General features: G+C 34.9%; 1 protein-coding gene across 2 annotated transcripts; it reads left to right on the top strand.

Annotated features, from left to right (window-relative positions):
* The first annotated feature begins 52 nt into the window (after positions 1-52).
* PolD1 (DNA polymerase delta 1, catalytic subunit) lies at positions 53-21,426 on the top strand. Of its 2 annotated transcripts, none has more exons than XM_019050672.2 (21): positions 53-326; positions 2,402-2,516; positions 4,538-4,649; positions 5,459-5,631; positions 6,138-6,400; positions 7,152-7,372; positions 7,934-8,100; positions 8,712-8,857; positions 9,786-9,885; positions 10,425-10,561; positions 11,380-11,545; positions 12,098-12,306; positions 13,256-13,517; positions 14,186-14,281; positions 15,183-15,320; positions 16,255-16,427; positions 16,604-16,853; positions 17,172-17,301; positions 18,391-18,574; positions 20,036-20,125; positions 21,007-21,426. In XM_019050672.2, the coding sequence occupies exons 1-21, from the start codon at positions 271-273 to the stop codon at positions 21,101-21,103; spliced, it is 3,285 nt and encodes a 1,094-aa protein (XP_018906217.2). In that variant the 5' UTR covers positions 53-270; the 3' UTR covers positions 21,104-21,426. The 2 variants fall into 2 exon arrangements, with proteins under 2 accessions (XP_018906217.2, XP_018906218.2); XM_019050673.2 differs by lacking the exon at positions 53-326 and adding an exon at positions 670-845.
* The last annotated feature ends 111 nt before the right edge of the window (positions 21,427-21,537 follow it).

Genomic DNA, 21,537 nt, shown 5'->3' with positions numbered 1-21,537 from the left:
GCTGACCGTTTGTTTACAATTTTCGCGCGCTTTTAAATGTTTTTTAACCTCAACCTCGCTTTTCATCGTGAAAGGAAAGGAATGAATACGCTTGCCTTTCACGTACACTTTAAAATTTTACCTTTTACCCAGTTTATATTGTACATTTTAACAAAATTTTAAATTAGTCTCAATCAGTGAATCACTCGTGTAGAATTTTTGACCTCCGTCAGTCAGTGAACTCGGTTATTAACTATCCTGCTTACACATTTTGTGTTTTAAGTTCCCACCATGAGTTTCAACAAAAGAAAGTTTGGAGATAAGGGCGGTGGGATGAAGAAACCAAGGTACTTCAGTTTTTATTCTAAATAATCATTTAATTTGCTTCTCGCAGGTTCAACATTATTCTAACTTTTGAACTTTCCCTCCTTACAAGCGTAATCTTTGCAAGCTTACATGCTTGTCAAATCCTGAACACGGTTTCTTCCTTGCTGCATTTTATTCAAGCCCAATTATTACTCACATTCTGATGAATCACTGTCCTTAAAATTGAAAAGTAGGGAATGAAATTTGTAGCGTTGATCTGCATCTGTCTGCTCCCAATTTCAAGCAAAGATTATGAGAATGTAGCTCTTAAACTTGACCCAGCTCTCACGGTCCCTCTTCATCAGTTGACTTTCCATCTCATTCGGTGGTAACGCAGTTTGACAGTAGATGCTAGCATGGAATTCTTTGATTCATTATTGCTGTACAAATCCTTATAAGCTTTATTTGTGTTGCTCGCGATTCTCTTCAACATGGCATTAGATGGAGAACCAGAAGTACATGACGACAACTCTTCCAACCCTCAAGTGATAAGCTGCCGTGTAATTTACTTTCTCACCAGCCTCATTAATACATTTAGAATATATTATTGGATGAAGATCAATCAGTTATCCTTATTGTCAAGTTCACCCACGAACTGGACTCCGTTTTTTAATTATGTTATCATGTCAGGAATCTAAAATTACTTTCGCACATGGACAGTGAAAATGCTGGAACACGTCTCTCGGCTTGCGATGTTGCAGACTTCCTGAACTTCATTATGACTAATACTCAACATCACTCATCGAAAACATACAAGATTTTTCTGAAGAGCATGGATTCGATCGGCATGAATTGATCGAAAAATCAAACCGTGAATTTATCAAAAAATAAACCAGTGAATCGATCAAAAAATAAAAACTTGAATCGACTAACGTGAACCGATTGACACCAATTTAATTGAAAACCGTGAATCGATTGACAAACCTGTGAATCGTTGGACAAACCAGTGAATCAAATGAATTTTGTCAATGGAATCAAGTCAATCAGTTCTCGTTTTTATTTTTTGGTGGATTTAAGTATGTTGATTGAATCCACACCGGTTTTTAATAATTTGTCGATTGAATCAGTATCAATCGGTCGACATCGATTGATTCGTGTTTTTACATTTGGATGATTCATGTCGATCAAATCCATACCCTCCAATTTTTCTTCTCTTTTCTGATATGAAGAATATTTTGTGAAAATTTCAAGCAATAGCGTTGGTTTTTTTATTTTTTGATAACATAAGGTGAAGGCAGTGATTTTGAAACACTGCAAATGAGATATAGGTTCTTATATTTCTTATAGTTTAACCCTCAATATATGTTTCAGACTACTGCCTCCTTAAGTGTAAGATATTTTGTTGAATTTATGTCAGTTGTTTTTACGGTACTAATGAGAAATGCTTTAGACGCATTGTTTCTTACCTCTAAGCTCGCTGCACTATTTTTACCTCTGTTATTTCCTACCACTTTTTTTGCTTTAGCAAATTAGCATCTGCCCAAGTCTGGAAGTGTTTGAGGTCTTTTGTATTCAATGATTCAACGCTCTCCTTTCTTAGATCTTTTAGGGGCTTCGCAGTTTTACAACTGCAACCGCACAGACCTTTAATCTGCAACTGATTTGGAAAACCCAGCAATCCAATGAACTTTATTGGATTCCATTCACATTCATTCAAATCATAAGCCCTGACTCATTCCTTGTACCTAGTTTCAAGTTCGAGCAAACGTTTGAAAGCCTCAACCCACTTTTGACAAAATATTCTTAAAATCAGCTATTATTTTGAAGAATTGATTCTTTAACTGACAAAATCACGATGAATGAATTTTTCATGAGAATTCTGAAGACTTGCTGTCAAATTTCGTTATTTTGACAAAAATCACTCTTGAACTTGAGCTCTTGGTAGCATTTTAAGTGTTTGGTTACCAAAGTTTAGCTTTCGATGCCAACTTGTCCTGCGAGTACCTCTAAGTTTACTAATTTTCCTTCCTTGATGTTCTATCTTGAAGGATGTCATGAACAGTAATTCTAGTCGTGTGGCAAAGATTTATTAATATCTTTAATATGTTGATTTCAGACATGGCGATGAAGAGGAAGATTTTCCAGGTTCTTTTGAAGAGGAGCTTGCTTACATGGAGGCTACAGAATCTCAGGAAAATGATGTTGACATGCCAGACAGCCAGAAAGAACAGGTATCCAACTTATGTTTTTTTTTATATCTTAAAAACCTACACTACAGTATTCAGTTATACCTTAATTATCGGGAGATCCCGTAATGGTGTCATTTCATAAGAGCGGTAAAAACTGAACGGTACCTTTTTTAACAAAAAAATTTCTCCTCTTTGGTAGAAAAAAAAGGCTAGACTAAGATTCATCTGACTCCTATGCTTGACCCAACTGTATTGTACTGTGTTAAAACCAAATCTCAAATTCACAGTCATTTGCCAACAACCTGGGTTAAGCTGAGTAAATCAACCAGGCGCTAAAATGATCGATGGACCAGTCATTTTACACAATATCTCAGCCACTAGTTCTCCCCAAAACTATGTCTGTAGCTGTGTGATGGAAAAACGTCATAGGAGTATTCATACATTCCTAAATCTTTCTGATTTATCATGGGTTTTCAAAAAAAACTTATGAATTTTTTTCTATGAATTTTTAATACATTTTGACTAGTTATTTAATCTTGTACACCTGAGACTTTGATACAACATTCATAACTTTTCTCAAGAATTAAGAATAAAAATGAAAGGAGATTTGGCAACCTTTTAAGTTCATACAACGTTTTTCCTTAGCATGGCAGTATACCATCATGCTAAGGAAAAACGCTATATGAATATTTAAGGGTTGCCAAATTTCCTCCAATAAATTGTTCAATTTTTAGGAGAGCTGTGAATATTTTCTCTTCAGATTTGTCGATAATTTAGATCTGGTTGCGAATGAAATTCTCTGAAAAATTTGAAGGAAAATCTTTATAAAATCCCTATAAATTCGTATTTAATCGAAGAAAATTTGGCATGGTCTGAAGGCTTATATAGCGTTCTTCCTTAGTACAGCAGTATAGAATATCACTCAAATAAGAGTTTGCTTCAATGACAGATCAAGAGGACTTACTCTTTGTTTTACCATATATTTATTCTAAAGGGGGAGAGGGAGCGTTTATTAAGTCTGGAAGATTCTCATGTTTGTATTGCTTGCAAGTGAACCTTGCCTCCTAAGCTATTAAAGTTTCTAATAAGTACTCATTTTCAAGTCTGTTAGAGATCCATCCCCTTGCCAAAATTTTAAACACCACAATAATCTGTGAAGCCGAATCATTGCCAGTCGGCACTAATTGGTCAAATTAAATCTGTGACCAATGAATTGGACGCGTTCATTTCCAGATGAACAGCTCGGCAGAATCCTTTGAACCCTGATGAATGTATCAGAAATCCATTCATTCAATTGCTCATGATTTACACTTTGCAAAGTTACTTTTTATTTGTAATCGAAGAACAATAGGTCTGCTGTGACTGTACACTAAACAGCTGATGATGTGTTTACATGAGTTAGATTTTGTTCTCTTTGTTGTTTTCAAAGTTTGTCAGTTTTCAAACTTACATCAATTGTTGGCCTCAATATCATAGGACTCAATGTTGCTTGCTCATTGTGGAGTCAGTTTTTAAGTCCAGTTAAAAATTATAATCATTTTGCACCACAATTATTTGCTATCCCTCTTGTGTTTAACTCTGATTAAAAACTATTTCTATCAGTTAGTTTCTTTGTGTAGATAAAAGGATGGACTAAGAAATCTAGTCACTTTGTTGGATTTTTATTAGTGGTGTCCAATAATTTTCTCAAGCAACCACACTCACAGTTTTTCATCGTGTTTGAAAATAATACTGTTTTACTATGTTATCAATTTCGAAAATCAGTGATGCTGTGAGTGATTTTACTAAAATTATAGATCTCTCTTTACCTTCACGATATATTTGGAGCATCATTTTAATTAGAAAATATTTATCTGAACTGAAGTCTGTGTGAAATCCAGTATGTTTTTTGATTGTTCTCTTGTAACTAATTTTGAAATGATATTTCAGTTAAACCTACTGTAAATATTTATTTTTTCGTTTATTTCCTTTGATTTTTTTTTTGGACTCAAAGTAATTTCTTAGCACATTTTTCAGATTTCCTTAGATTAATTTCATCTATACTGTGAAAATTGTTTTCTTAGGGCCCGGAAACTAGATCCACCAATCAAAAATGGAGTAGACCCGCCCCTCCAGACTTAGATCCGGAGAAGGATGGCATCGTATTCCAGCAAATTTCTCTGGACAGTTATACTGGTAAATATTTTCTATTTTCAATGTTAACTCAGAAGCGGAAATATACATTTATTTAGAAATTAAGGGCAGAGATTAATAACCGTGATGGTCAAAATTCTTTTGTAAAAAAGCAAGAAATGTAAATTTAATTATAATTCATTTCAGCTTCACTGTAAGCTAACTCCAATGGAGCTCTGAACTTCAACTTCTAGAAACAGTCCCTCTCCTTTCCATCCAATAAAAATCATCAAGTTTCAGTGTGAAAAATGGTTTCAGAGAAAACTTAGCGCTGGATTTCCAAATTTTCATTTCAATTTTGTACAACTTCAGCCCTCTTGAAAAGTTTGTTTTGTTTTTAACGTACTCACTCACTGACAGGGCCAGATAATCACATTGCGTTCTAATTGGAAGATAGTGCAGAACCATATTATCAGGCAAGAATTATTGGATATTCTATTTAATTTTACCTCTGCTATAAGTGAAAGTCCATTGGGTGTTAAAAGGCAAGCTAGTGAACAATTTTTTGCCATGGGATTTATAAAATATACATAAAAATACCTTGAGCTCATGATTTTTAGTGTTTACTAAAGTAGCGATGAGCTTTTTTCATCAATCCAACCCTTGAAAATCATATGCAGTGTGATCTGCTGTAATTTCTTTTACAGAGACCAGCTGTTCCCATTCCCCCCCTTCTCATCTTCTAGAGCCTGTTGGTATTTCCCATTTGTTTTCTTTTTTTTAACATCCCGAACACATAGTCTGTTTTATCGCCATCAGTTTGTTTTCTCATAGTTCTATCTAAATATTCAATTGTATCTGTTTTATTATAGGTGAACCAGTGAAAGGAATGCCTGGGTCACAGTTAGGACCTGTTCCTATCTTCAGAATTTTTGGCATCACAATGGAGGGAAATTCTGTTTGTGCTCATGTCCATGGATTCTCACCGTACTTTTTTGTAACAGCCCCTGCTGGATTCAACGAGTCCCATTGTCGTCCTTTCAAAGTGAGTTGATGTTTGAATCATTTAAGTGAATCCTAAAAACTTGATTTCAACTCGCAGTCATCTCAGTCAATGGTAATAGAAGTTGTAGCTTGGTATCCTCACTCTGGGTCTAATTTGGAACCATTCAAATTGAATGTGAGAAATTCTTGCTAAAAAGTGTGCACAAAGAACGCAATTGGTTCTGAGAATGGATAAAAATTAGATTCAATTTTCTGCCTTTGAGACGAGAATTCATGTGCCCTTAAAAATTTGTTGTATATTTTCGATTTTTCTATCGGATTTTTAATTCCTTCACAGTATTTGATTCATGGAAAAAATTATGAAAGTTTTTAGATAACCCATTCTAAGTTTATCTACTTTTTTTTATCATCTACAGAAACAATTTCTACCAAGTTAGTAAGGTAAAAATTTTCCATTTTTATTCAAATCCGTAAATACTGTATGTTAGTATATTTTTATGAAAACTCTGATCATTGTATTTGAAATAAAAAAGTATTCCGTTTCAGGATGCATTGAATCGAACTATACTAAACGACATGCGTGGAAACAAAAGTGGTATCCAAGAAGCAGTTCTAATGGTAGAGATTGTAAGAAAACAGACCATGTTTGGGTACTGGGGAGACGAAGTTAAGGACTTTCTGAAGATTACGGTTGCCCTTCCTCGGCTGATTGCTGCTGGAAAACGACTTCTCGAGAAAGAAGCAGTTTTTCCATCTTTTCCAAACCATGCATATAAAGCATTTGAGTCCAACATTGACTTTGATATCAGGTTCGTTTGCAGTTAAATGTTCAATATCCTTCGATTAGTACTTCATGAACCTGTGAGAAACCTATTCATGATCACCGAAGATGCAGACCCTAATGAGAGATGAACCAATCTCCAAAATTCAAGTACTAATAATTTAGTTGCAGTATTACTTCTGAAATGAATAATTTATTTAATTTCAAATCTGTTGGTTTTTTTCATATTTTTATGAATTTGCACAAGGTGTGTACTGTACAGAAAAAAAAGCACAGGTTTTGAAAGGTCTGTACCGAAGTACCAAAAATACATTCTTTTCATCTAAAGGTACGGAAATTTGAGATACACTTGAAGAAGAAACCTTTTAGTACCCATGCTATTTATACCGATAATTTATTTTATGATGTTCTAGGGAAACCTCAGTCACAGTCTGCTTATTTCAGATCATTCCCCCAGATTTCCCACCTTCCAGGTTCCAAATCCAAACGTCTCTCCATTTTGCAAAAATATTGAAGGTAATGAAAAAGCAAGGATTTCAAGAAACCCCTGAAAAGAGAAAGTTTTTGCAAAGCATTAAAAAAGCAATGAAAAATCAAGGATTTTAAATGATCATGCACCAGTAGACACACTACTGCATGGAAACTATCTTCATAACTATACAAAAAAGAAGTGAAGCAGGAATTTTCCTCCACTCTCCTGTGCTCATGAAGCCTTCATTTTTTGTTTTTTTCTCTACAAACTCTGGAAAAAAATATTGAATGCATCATTGTTTTTCCAGGTTCATGGTGGATAAAAATATTGTAGGTTGCAGTTGGGTAGAACTTGGTAAAGGCACGTGGCAGAGACGTCCTCATTCAGATCTCCGCGTAACATCCCGGTGTCAGATTGAGGTTGATGTCAGTTGCGAAGATCTCATTTCTCATTTGCCTGAGGGTGAATGGAGCAAGGTTGCACCTTTCAGAATCCTTAGCTTTGATATTGAATGTGCTGGCAGAAAAGGTACTTTTAAATTGTTTTCTCAAAATAGTTGTGAGAGGCAAAGCACAAACATTGAAATGGAAGGAATGATATAATAATTTAGTTATCTTTCCAATACTCAGGTATTGTGGTACGTCAGGTATTGTGGTGACCGGACACATTGCGCATAGATTCCAATGAAATACTGTATTAAGATTTGCTTTAAAAAAAGATTCATTGAACATTCCTTTATTTCTAATGAAAAAAATTGTAAAAAGCTGAAAAACCAGGACAAAAATTTTACTGTTATTGCAGGGAAAAACAAGGAAATGTTATGGGCTCGATAGCGAATTGGTAGCATATTCATCAAAATAGTCTGTATTTCCGTTATTTTGGGGAGGGAAAATGTGAAAAAGTTGGGGAATTTTTCCTTTTCGAGTTTGTTAAGACCTTGCACAACAACAAAGGCTATTATCATTCTTGTTAAAATGATGATTCATTATAGGAGTACATGCAGTCTTAGGTCTTAGTTAATAATCAAGCTTAAATGTTCAACTCGCATGGTTCTTACTCGGTATTTCCCCCATTTTTTCTCTTCCTCAGGAATATTTCCGGAGCCAAATCATGATCCTGTCATACAAATCGCAAACATGGTCGTACAGCAAGGAGAGCCTGAAATATTCATACGAAATGTTTTTACGTTAAAGGAATGTGCCCCCATTGTCGGATGCCAAGTAATTAGCTGTGATACTGAGATGGAATTGTTACAGGTATGGGTCCAATCTGCTACTCCAATGTAGTCTTTTCCTCTTAAACCTGAAAGGTAGCTGGCATTTGTGTTGTTTGCTCTGAAGATTTGTTATTTTTGATTCGGTGATTAAGGAGACAAATTTCGGGAATTTAAATATTTTTAAAAAAAGTCATGACCAGAAACTGAAAACTAAACATTTAATTGTCATTCAGGCAGTAAAATTTATTTTCTAGGAACGTGCTGCCCTAACAAAAATATCAAAAGGGTGTGTTAGTGTCTGTTACTAGAAAATTTGAAGTTCTCTAATTTTATGCTCCCCAGCAGCTCAGCCCCAAAACATTCCAACTTGCTTTTAGTATAGCTGCTCACCACCAGTAGAAAGAAGTAGGTAATCATTTTCTTCCTTTTCTTTTTCTTATCTTTTATTCTCTCCATAATTTTGTTCAAGAAACGTTCATTCTTTCATCCATTTCTACCATTTAACGGAACAATGGGTAACAGTTCATTACTTAAACTTTGATGAAATTTATTCTAAAACATAAAAAAAAATCAACTGATTATACAGTATATAAGGAGGTTTTTTCTCTCATTTTCTGTTTTCTTGTTTCTCATTTATATAATCTGTTTCAGAGATGGTCAGATTTTGTTCGAGAATCGGATCCTGATGTATTCACTGGTTATAATATTAATAATTTCGATTTTCCTTACTTAATCAATAGAGCTAAGCATCTCAACGTTCATAATTTTTCCTTCTTGGGTAGGATAAAAGATACAAGGTAAGATGGCTCAAATTCTGTTTTTCATTTTCTCTCAATCCTACTTTTTAGAGCTGTGCGATTAAAGATTTTTTGTTCGATTACGATTGGATTACAATACACGAACTTAATCGCGATTAGAATCTTGATTAAAATTGGGTAAAAGGGAAAAAATGATCATATTTGTATCATCTTTATTTTTTTTTTGTCTCTGTGACCAAATGCAAAGTTATAGTAAGTGAATTCTTGAGGGATCTTTCTCAAGACTGCAAATGCTCATACTTTACCTCAAATTTCCTACAGAATGTCGGCTGTAGACATAAATTCTACAGTCATTGGTAATCGAAGGAACAATGCGGCGGGGGGCTGAGGAATAATGTTGATAGACATGAATTACATACTCAGGGGTTCTCAAGACTATTACCAGACAAAATACCATCAAATTCGATTACGATTATGGTAAAACAATTGATTTGCGATTACAATTAACGTTCGAATCGCACAGCTCTACTACTTTTCAAAGTCCTGTTTTCAGATTAACAATTTTCAGAATCCATATCTGATAATGAAATAAATTTACTGTTCAATACAATGACTTCGGTATTGTATGAAGTTTGCAAGTTCTTCGTTATAACAAACACGATATCAAGACAAACTTTGTTCTAGAGCGCAAAATTGCTTAGACTTTTCAATTGTTCGACAAATCAGCTTCAAAATTTTGAAGAAATCTTTTTAACCATCACATTTCAGATCAATTTGCAATGTCTTAAAAGATGTTGTATAACTTACTGCGGCAACATTTTCTAAACCGATCAAATAGGCATTTTTATCGTTCTTATTTGCAGTCAGCGAGAGACTTGTTAGGGCGCTACTCTCTCTAATTATCTTTTATCAGCCTAACAAGACAGAATTGTCAGACATTATCTTAATTCTTTGACTTTATTTTCAGATCTGTCATCAAGGATCAAATAATCCAAAGCAAACAGATGGGGAGACGAGAAAACAAGAACATAAATTTTGAAGGTCGAGTGCCTTTTGATCTTCTATTTGTAAGTATTATCCATGCAAAACTGAAAATTAATCATTGCGAATACTATTTATTTCTTGTTACAGTAGACTAAAATCATATACCAAGGTCTTTCAACATTTACTGCGATTCTGACATCCATTAAAAAATTACTATATCGACGGTGTAAGTCGGCAATCACATAACTTGTTTGCAGTGTCTGAGAATCTCCACCTGTATGTTATTTTTTTTAAGGAGAACAAATTGACTTAATTTCTTGAAGTTTTTGCAGAATTTTCTCCGCACAGAGAAGAAAAATCACGGCAGTTTTAAAAAATTGCTGTTGAGTAGTTTTCCGTTTAAAAAATGAAGTATGACAGGAAGTCTGCGACGTCGCAAAACAGAGTAATGTGATTGTCAACTTACACCGTCGATATGCCCTGTAATGTATGGTAGAAAAATATTTAAGTTATTATATGAGAATCACTTAAATTTCCAAGAAAAATTTTTACTCCTGACTCTCTCCTGGTTTCCAGGTCGTGTATAAATTCTCTAAATTTTACTTATTTTCTCTTTTTTTAGGTTTTACTTCGTGATTACAAACTCAGATCTTACACTTTAAATGCTGTGAGTTACCATTTCTTACAAGAGCAAAAAGAGGACGTTCACCACAACATGATAACTGAATTGCAAGAGGGTACTGCTCAAACCAGGCGCAGGTAAGTCAGGATTTCATTCTTGTCTCATCCTCGTTTTGAATGAGAATTTGATCAGAAAAATCCATCAGAAAATTGTTGGAAGGATTTCAGTCCACCCTTATCCACAGAGAAATCATGAATTTGTTGAAAGGGAAACGACGTCATTGAATTCTCCACAGAGAAACCATTGAATTAGTCAATAGGGAAATCAAGTCATGGAATTCTCTTGTATCGTTGCTTTGGCAGTCTGTATGTATTTTACTAAACTATCTCCTTCAGAGCAAGAAATCTCGAGTGCTGCAGTTGAACTAAGGAGCAATGTTGCCAAATACTCCATTTTCAGGGTGTCTTCTGGTCATTTGATCATGTACAGTCCTATAATATTGCCATATTTTATTTCGGGCCAAAAATTGCTGTATGTTTGTTTCATGACTTGATTTTTGGGTCATAATTCTCGGTCATGAAGCCAACTAACGCAAGTATGCTAGATTGCCTGAAAAAATGGATTTTTACTTTTATTAGTTAGCAATTTTTATTTCTCTTAAATCACTATGTCCCATCAGACTTGCCAGGAGGTAGGATATTTTTCCTGCTGGCTATTTTTTAGTGGGGACCGAAAGTCTTTTTATTAGCTTTGCGGTCATACTTTTTTTAAAGAATGGTCCTTTAAAGTCTTATAATAATCCCATAGTTTTGTTTTTGGATTCGTGGAAACATTCAGATTTTTCACAGAAAATACTCTATACATCGGATAAGTTAACGTTTCAGGAATGAATCTCAGTGCCCTGATGAGTTGCTGTGGCTAGTACCATTTTATCTCTTTTCCTCCGGTTTTTTAGGTTGGCTGTTTACTGTTTGAAGGATGCATATCTACCAATTCGTCTTCTTGAGAAACTGATGTGCTTCATCAACTACATGGAGATGGCTCGTGTAACAGGCGTTCCCCTTGCAAGCTTATTGACTCGTGGTCAGCAAATTAAAGTTGTTTCTCAACTCTTACGGAAGGTGAGTTCAATGTTCAGTACTATCAATCCCTACATTCCTCAAATTTAGAAGGTTTCTAAATGCCTCAAATGTCCTCCTTTTAAATTTCAAAAATAAGGGTCTAAGAGATTGGATAAATGGGATGGGGGGGGGGGGGGTTAGAGAACCATTTCGTGGAAAATGAACTGTGGAAAATGAAAAATATTCAGAAAGAAACCTTAAAAATGTAGGTGATGTCTTCAGTTCAAAGTAATAACAGGGAAATTTAAATATTTGACTGCCTTAACGTTTTTATGTTGAATTTGGTCTTCTCTTTACTTGTTCAAACTCAGGGCTATTTCCGGAAAAACACAAAAAATTTAGTCCTATGTAATCTACCACATATTGCCTATCTGTAAGCATGAATCCTGATTGAAATTTAATTTATTTAAGAATAGAGCCAGGTGTGTATCATCGGTTTATGTTATTTGTAAGATGAATAAAAAATTACACCAGGTTGCACCAAGTTAGAACGAGTGATTTTCCTCTTTCAATTTTTTTAACCGCATCTCTTTTTTGCTTTACATTTTACAGGCTCGTGAAAAAGGATTCTTGATGCCCACTCATACGGGAGGTCAACAAGATGACCAATTTGAAGGTGCAACAGTTATAGAACCAAAGAAAGGCTACTACAACGAGCCTATAGCAACGCTTGATTTCAGTTCACTGTACCCTAGTATCATGATGGCTCACAATTTATGCTACACTACTCTCCTGCAGCCAAATATGAAAGACAAACTGAAGTAAGTATCTACTATTTTTTTATCCTTTGCTGAAATCAAAAAAGTGAACAAGGCTTGATGGTGTACTCAGGGCCATAGCGTTGCTTGGTGCAATAACAGGATTGGCAATTCAATGAGGAAAAAGAGGTGCCATGAGTAGTCTCTTCGAAAATAGAAGGGTGCTTTTATGATCCACCCCAGGAAATTTTCACTTTCACCTAAGTACACATTTTTGCACCACTAATTGCCTTTATTTGCGAGGCATTTTAAGGCATTTTCAAGAGTTGCTTACATGTACAATAACTGCTCACTTTGCATGACGTATGATTCATTGTATTTTATGGTTTATAAACTGTTTTCCAAGTCCCTGCCATGAGACAAATGATTAATTCCTCGCAGCCAACTGGATTTTTTTGCGGTCTAAAGATAAGACATCGGTTCATATTACCGAATTTTCCAAAAAGTAGCCCAAGTTTTGTGCTTTAAAGGCTTTGCTTTTGTTGAGCAATTAATAACTTGATCGTCTAATTACCTACTCCTTGTTGCTGCGATTTCTTGAACTGTTCGCCATGAACAAGTGTAATTAAATGCTTAGTAGAAAGAAGAGATGAAATTTCTGTGGAAATAAAAATGAGGAGGTGTTGAGGAATTAAGATAAAAAGTAGACATCATTCTCGCTATTTTGGAAGAATACATGGGTATGATTTAAGTCGCTTGTGAACAAAAAAATGCTGAAAAAGACAGCATAACCTGCCTGTCATCCTAAGCCACCTCAGAGTGCCACTGTTCGTATAATTTCATAAAATTGTATCAGTACCTCTCAAAATATTCTCCAGTCCAAATTTTGATCTCAATACCTATTGAATTTCTGATGGCTGATCTAATTTTTATGACAAAAATCTCAATTTTTTTTGCCATGATTCTAATCTTATTGCAATCATTTGATTTTGTGTACTTCTTTTTTTTCCAGCCTCTCTCCAGACATGTATGTGAAAACTCCTGCCCAAAATTTTTTTGTGAAAAGCTCTGTTCGTAAGGGTCTCCTACCAGAAATCTTAGATGACCTCTTAACAGCCCGTAAAAAAGCAAAAGCTGATCTGAAGAAGGAGACAGATCCTTTCAAGCAAAAGGTTTTGGATGGTCGACAGCTTGCTTTGAAAATTAGCGCTAACTCAGTATATGGATTCACAGGAGCCCAAGTTGGAAAGTTGCCTTGTCTCGAAATCTCTGGTGTAAGAGTTTTTTTTATCACAACTTTTCACACTATTCAAAATTCTAAATTATGTGCAGATTATTTGCATTTACATTAGATCCTCATATTTTCCCCAAACTTTACAGCAACCATAGCAACTGCACGCCTCTTTGGACTCCAGACTTAAGACAGAGTTTATAGAACATGCAACAGGGTGATAAATTGCTGTCACCTCCTATTACCTCCGGAGATCAGGTCCTTACATACTCAAGGAATTTTTTGCAGAAATGCCCGTAAAATTAAAGAATTAGTGTCAATTTAAGAGCCTCAGCGTATGGGTGGGATGGGCACGTAAAGCCAAGAAGTGATAAAACAAAACTGTTGCTAAAATCAGTGAAATCAAAAACATGTGTAGCAGTCTCATAAACCATTCCAGATTTCTCTGTTTTGAAGTGAAGCCTTCTCACTGCAGGAAGATTTTGGAATATTATACTTTTCACGAAAACAAAAAAACATAAGACTTTTAAATCATTTTAAGAATCAACAGTAGAAATTTCCACTTTTTTCAAGTATGGTTGCAGCTTGCTGACAGACAGTCAAGGAATGTTAGTCATTTTGGACCAAAAAAAAAGAAGCCTCAGAAATTTTATCCTAAAGTCTCTTATTGTACGTTTGTTAATAATTAAGTATGGGTTTTGTAAATTTCAGAGTGTTACCGCTTACGGCAGAACTATGATCGAGCAAACAAAACAAGAGGTTGAACAACACTATTGTATCGCAAATGGTTTTAAATACGATGCAGAGGTTTGTTATCTTTATCCTTTGTTAAGCATTAACTTTTATCATCATAATTACATTTCTCTATCAAAGAATTTTACTACATATTTTACCTAATACTTAATGTTTTTAGCCCTGATATTACGTGTTATTCTCATCTGATAAACGGAAAAAGGAAACACCTGTTCTTACCAAAATATATGAAAATGACTGATTAGGCTTGCCACAGTCAGGAAAATGACAAAAGTGTTGGGAAAAAATTGTTAACTCACCTTTATTTACTTTGTAGAACGAGTCAGACGTTTTGAACATCAAATTTTGCCAAGAAATATTCCAAATTATGCCTTTTTAGCTATCTGACGTGTCCTCAGCTGTCAGGGAATTTCATCCTCTAATCTCTGTGAGAACCCTGACTAATAAACAAGGCAACTCATTGCCAGAATGCCATGACGTAAAACTGAATTTTTTTCTTTGGTCTAAGAACTGTGCATCCGTGTAATATGCTACTCTCAAAGGACACTGGATGTACTTACTATTAAATTTGCTTTTTCAACTTTAGCACATTTCAAGTAAATATTTGAAAGCCTGTACTCTAATGAATTTAGGATGCGTAAATATCGGACCAAACTTATGAAGTGCCCATCCATGTATATCTTCACCTTCAGAAACACTGGGTTGGTTTCTTTTTTTTAACCAGAAATGTGTTGCACATTTTGGAGTAAATAGGGAAAACAAGACCCCACCTAAGTTATGTTCATATTCGGCCCAGTCCTAAGTACATATTATTGTTCCCACTGTGTTAGATTAAGTTGTTTCAATATCAATTTTTTTATTTTTCATAAAATAAATTGAAATGTTGGAATGAATCCTGTAGTATTTTTTTTTTAAGTGTCTTTCATGCATTTCTTTTATTATTCAAATTTTCCAGGTTATTTATGGTGATACTGATTCTGTAATGGTACGTTTTGGATTTGACAACCTAGAAGAGACAATGAACTTGGGGCGTGAAGCTGCCGAGTATGTCACATCAAAATTCATAAACCCCATAAAATTAGAATTTGAAAAAGTAAGTACGTCTGTTCTAATTTTCTGTTTTAATTTTAATTTCTATTCCAAAAAGCAAGTCGTGTAGGAAAGGGAAACTATTTTGCAGCTTACAGAAATTAAATTGTCACTTAAGGTTTATTTACAGCTCCGTGAAGTAAGAAATTTCTCCGCGCAGGGGGCACCATCGCAGTGTTTTGATTTTTTGGTCCACGCTATTAGAGTCCGTACAGCTCCACGTGAGTCCTTGAGCTTTTATGAAAACGACGTGAAAAGTAATTTCTGAACTCTAAAACTTGATCCCAGAAAAAAGTAGGGTTAAGCATGATTACCTTGATGCAACCAATCGCGATTGATCGCTGTCAGCAGTTGCAGATATCTCTCTCCCACCGTGAGCTGTCTCTCTCGCACTTACAGATATCCCGTAAGAGAAACTGGGATCAAGTTATAGCTTTTATTATTAAACTTTCAAAGCTTGCGTTTGTTTCTAAGGATTCCAGACGTATGCTGCTAGAACTATTTAAATAATCACTGATTTCAGAGTCGGATTTTAGCAGCGCGAGGTGGTGGATTTTTTCGGAACTACAGCTGAAGATTCACCTTAAATTGCTTGTTCAAAGCCAGATATTGGGGTGAAATGAAGAATAAGATAAAAGATAAATTGGATTAAGGAAGATAAAATACCTAAAGCAAGCAATGAATAGATTTGAATTGAATCAAGAAAGGGATGAAAGTCGACTTGTCAGTTGCTAGTTAATTCTAAACGGAGAATCAAATCTGAATTTAAAAAATGTGAAATTTGTTTACTTTTTTCCTCGAACTTAACTTATGTTACAAGAACTGCCTGTCTGATAGAATCATTTTGCTAACTTCATCCTAGTTCTTGAAACCAATAATTTCATCTGTTTTCATTAATGCTAAATTTTCTCAACTTTTTTTTGTATGTTTATTTGCAGGTATACTTCCCTTACTTATTGATCAACAAAAAGAGATATGCTGGTTTGTACTTCACGCGACCTGACAAATATGATAAAATGGACTGCAAGGGTCTAGAAACAGTTCGTCGTGATAATTGCCCTCTAGTCGCCAACGTCATGAACATGTGTCTCCAAAAACTTCTAATAGACAGGTGTGTTTTCCAATAATTTTCTCAATTACCTTTTGCATTTTATTTATTTGCTGGTGCAATGTTCTTTTTACTGCGTCTGAAAATTTGCTCTGAGTTGCGTAATCTGTCACAGGAGTAGCTCAAGGTCTAATTTGGAGACAAAAATTTCTAATTTTAAAATTGGTTGTATTTTTCAGAGACCAAGTGAGTGCGGTAGCATACGCAAAAAAAGTAATCAGTGATCTTCTATGTAACCGCATGGACATCTCTCAGCTGGTAATAACCAAAGAGCTCACCAAGTCAGATTATGCAGCAAAACAGGCTCATGTTGAGCTCGCTAAGAAGATGAAGAAGCGTGATGCTGGAACAGCCCCGAAACTAGGTGATCGTGTTCCATTTGTCTTTTGTGCCGCTGGCAAAGGGACCCCTGCCTATGAAAAAGCAGAAGTGAGTTCCATTGAACTTTTTTCAAAATCCTTTTACTGTTTTGGTGTAATTTTTAAACCGAAAGCGAATGAATTTTTTCAAGGTTTCTTTGAGTTTCTATGATCTGGTAAAAAAAAAAATCCAAATTTTCTGGTGAATAATTTTTTGCATTTGCTCATTATTTTTGTAGACCTCAACTAGTCTCCGAAGTTAGAGAACAGGTTTCTTTTAAAAGTTCAAAAAGAGTCTATGTAAGCTAAAGGAGGATTGGTGAGTTTGAAAAGGTTTGTCACAAATGTTTTTCACTTTCTCAACAAATTTTTGAATTGTTTGTTGCAGGATCCAATTTTTGTTTTAGAAAATAATATGCCCATCGATGCAAACTATTACCTAGAAAACCAGCTCTCCAAACCCTTGCTCAGAATATTCTCCCCTATTCTTGGAGACAAAGCTGAATCAGAACTTTTACGTAAGTAATCTTTGTTGAGACTGAAAATGATCTCTGAGGTAGTATTCAATCAAATCTGTGTTTTTTTAGGTCCATCTTTTTAAAAAGTTTTGCTTTACTAAAGCCCAATCGAGATGGTCAAACTTCTTGTCAAACTTTTTTTCTGCTTTTGTTAGATGAAAAGTGGGATTGTGAGATACTAGCTTGAGGACACTACAATCAGACGAAAAGTTGAACAGAAACTTGAATTTGATGATACCTCCAACTTACCATCCAACTTTTAATTGACGCTGCCAACTGAATAGAGTTGAATGGGAAGTTTGAATAAAATCTTTGCGAACCGAAAGCTGAAAGAAGTGCCGTATGCTGATGTCCAGTGTTATGACAATATTACACAGCAACAGTAATCGAATCAAATTTTTTACTTCCAGCTTTACATTCAAAGAGGTAAAGCCGGAGCGCTAGAAGAAAAAAATGAAGCCACCTCTCCAACTGGCTGGAGGATTGGCAGCGAAATGGGGACAAGTTTGAAATTCAAATAGAGCGGCGGCAACGGTATACTCTCGCATACACAAAGTATTCTAGGTTGATTTTTGCTCAAATTTACTTACCGACATATATTTTTTTAACTTCAGATTATTTATGGTCCATCATGGACCAATTAATCTCATTTGGGCGTAACGATCATCTACGACTGTAACAGCCTGTTAGAACTGACAGGACCACTATGAGTAAGAGAAAAACTAACTTCATCTTAGATCCTTGCTTGTTACTGAGCCAAAGTAGGTTTATTGTCGTTTTAGGCATTTAAAACGAGTTTAGAGTAAGAAATGTGCAAAAATCAAGAGGACAAGTTTGAATCAAATTTCTGATTGCCGCCATTGATTCCTGCGCTTATTTACACATTCACTCAAGAACAGAGCGCCAGGGCGACTTCACTTCTCCCCTGTATTATGAGATACGAGTGCTCTGTCTTCATATCTTTGTTTACATTCCACCTCTGTGTGACTGTCTGAATTGAGCTGTAAGTGTTTGTTGTTGGCAGACTTACGCTTTGATTGAATTATTGAATTTTGAATAGATAATGATTGCTGAAATTTTTGTATTCAGGAGGGGACCATACAAGAACAAAAACAGTCGTTACGTCCAAAGTTGGAGCTTTAGCTGCTTTTACAAAGAAGAAAGAGACGTGCCTTGGTTGCCGTGCTGTATTGCCTCCTAATCTTGAGAAGCAAGCTCTTTGTGTCCATTGCTCCAAAACAGAAGCTCTATTTTATCAGGAAGAAATGTATAAGTAAGTCATAATAATTGGTTCTCAGGTCATTTTCCCTTTTTCCAACCATAGTCTTACCATGATATCAAGCGACTAACGGAATGTTGCAGGAAAAAGTTGAAATTAGTTGAATATTTTACTAAGTTTATTGGTAGGATATGTAATCCATGAAATAATCATTTGACTTCACTTTGTGTAAGATTCAGTATGAAACAAGAGGAGACTGAAAAATCAGCAAGAAAAAATAAGTAAATTAACGACTCATTTGTTCATTTTTATACATTCATTTTCCTGACTGGTTTTGGGCGGGACAAAGCCCATCTTCAGCAATTTAAGCGAGTTGCGTTTACATATATTGCTGAAGATGGGCTACGTGCCCAAAACCAACCCGGAAAAGTTTTTTAGAAGAATGTACAAGTGTGTTATTACTTTATGTATTTTTTTTTGTTAATTTATCTTGTGCAATCTGTCACCTACCTTTTTACGTTTTTACTAAATAATCGATATGGAGCATAAAAAATTTCCCTGGCAATAGCCACACTTAGGACCGCTACATGCACCTATTCCCTATTGAAGTTGTTAGGTTGGCAAACAAGATACTGCTGTCTTGAGCAAGAATTTTGTAAAAACCCATAAAGTGAAAGTGATTTACTGCAAGACAAATTTTAATAATATCCTTAATTGCTACTTTATTCATCGATTTATTGATACTGATGTCAAAATTCCACATACAAGTTTTGCATTTTGCCACTTTCACCATTGATGAGTATTAATTTAGCAATGGGTCTTTAAACCTTGTATTTTTAATTTAATATTTTGAAAGTATCTACCAGATGAGGAAATTACGCAGAAATTTATTGCATATTTTTGCAGCCAAAATCTCAGGCAAGCCCACTGTTGAAAAGTCTGAAGACTCGAAGGAATTTCAAACATGCCAGAATGTCGGATAAATGATTGAAGTGATGTACTACAGCAGTCATATTGTTATCTCCTCTCATTTTCCACTGATGTTTGTCAAAATAAAAGTATTCCAATGTATAATTGTTGCTTGTTAACTGCAGATAACATGAATGAGTTTGAGTCTTTGATTCTGAAGGAATAGTTTCGACTTTCCCATTGTTTTCATATGAGAGGAGTAGAAAGGCATTTGACGGAAATCGTAGAAATGGGTGCATGCTTCTGATTGGTGCCAGATGACATCATTTGGTTTGTCATGAAATCAAGGCGTTTTTAGTTTGTGGAGAAGTTGCGCTCTTTGAACTGCATATTCCTTGGTTTCTGAGATACTTTTCTGCGTTTTTAATGTGCGAATTGTGTACTATGCATTATTAACCTTCAGAAAAATGTATTTGCTAGTCAAAATTCGTTAATGGTTTAGTGACCCATTGAACCAATTTTATTTTTTTTCATTTTTAATATGTATTACTCATGTATTGCTTATCTTTCACCAAAAAATATTCATCACATGTATTAATTTTCCAGATATAAGCATTTAGAAGAAAAGTTCTGCCGACTGTGGACTCAGTGTCAGCGTTGTCAAGAAAGTTTACACGAAGAAGTCATATGCACCAGGTATGCTATTTTCCCGCTAAGCTATAACCTTTATCTGAGAAAAAAACTAACAAACTGAGCAGACCAAAAAAGCATTTTCAAACTGCAATTGATGTAAAATAAAGGATAAGTGAACTTTATCTCAAGAAAAGAAATCTTATACTGGTCTTCAATTTAGGATGAATTGAAAGAAGAATCAACTGCTCTACAAAGACTTCTTCTCTGGTTTCTCCTCTGCTAAAAAAAATTTGGCAAAATATCCCAAGAAATTTTGCAGGTCGAAAATAAACCTGGAAACGTACATATGTTACTATTTTAGTGCTTCAACATTTCTTTTTCTGTATTATTTTTTAAAGGAAAACAAGGCAATTTTAATGATTCACATTTTTACAGAATTTCCGTCCAAGAAAAAAGAAATTCTCAAGAAAGTCCACCAATTAGTTTCTTGATCGAAATTCATGATGGGAAGTCCGCAATGTCGCAAACTTGCATAACTCATTCCTAAGTTAAGCCAACAAGAACTTCTTGAGCAGCGATTAGAGTAATGGACTTTTAGGGAAGTTACATCAGGCCAATTTTTGAATTTTGGGTTTGATTTTTGCACAAGACAAGATTAAGGTGAAATAGAGTAACATTATAATAGATAAGATATTAATAGAGTATTAGCTCATTTTTTCTATCGTTCTGGATAATTAACCGTTTGTCAGTCATGGAAGAGGTGTTTTTAGTTAATTGATTACCTGGCCCTGTAAAGGCATGAAATAAAAAACGAATGAAACAAGCAACCAGTCAGATAACTCTATCACACCCTATACCTTATACCCTTACCAGATCAGGTACCCATTAGTCTTTAGGTATTTAAGGTTTACTGTAATATAATTTGTTGTCTTTTGTTTTTGTAGCCGTGATTGTCCAATTTTCTATATGCGCAAAAAAGTACAAATTGATTTAGGAGCATCAGTAAAAGCAATTCAGAGATTCGGAAATCCTGTCTGGTGATTTTTAGCACCATTGATCATCGTCAAATATCTGTCCTTCATAATTTTCACACTCGCGTAAGTGTTAATTTAAGTATTAGAAAAATGTTTTAAACTGTTTTATTCTTTTAATGTTCTGATTCACTCAATTTTGCCCTCACATTTGAGGGTCGGCATGGCACAGAGTTGTCGCCACCATTCTCATTTCCTGTAATTAATCAATAGTTCATTGTTACCTAGCGTTGCCCTTTTTGTCGCAAATTCAGCAACCTTGCTAGGATTTAGCCCTCAGAAGGGCCATTTGTAATTGTCGGAAGCAAAAATAAAGTTGTTTTATAATTTTTACGTAAACTCGGCCATTTTTAATCGCAGTTTAATTTTTGCTTGCTTTGAAAAGTACCCAATATTTTTTATGAAATCGCTTGGTTTCTTTTTTCGATGAAAAATCTCAGAGAT

This window comes from Bemisia tabaci, chromosome 6 (assembly GCF_918797505.1).
Source record: "Bemisia tabaci chromosome 6, PGI_BMITA_v3".
NCBI lineage: Eukaryota > Metazoa > Arthropoda > Insecta > Hemiptera > Aleyrodidae > Bemisia > Bemisia tabaci.
Note: the sequence above shows the minus strand (reverse complement) of the source record. Positions and strands in the feature narration are given on the sequence as shown.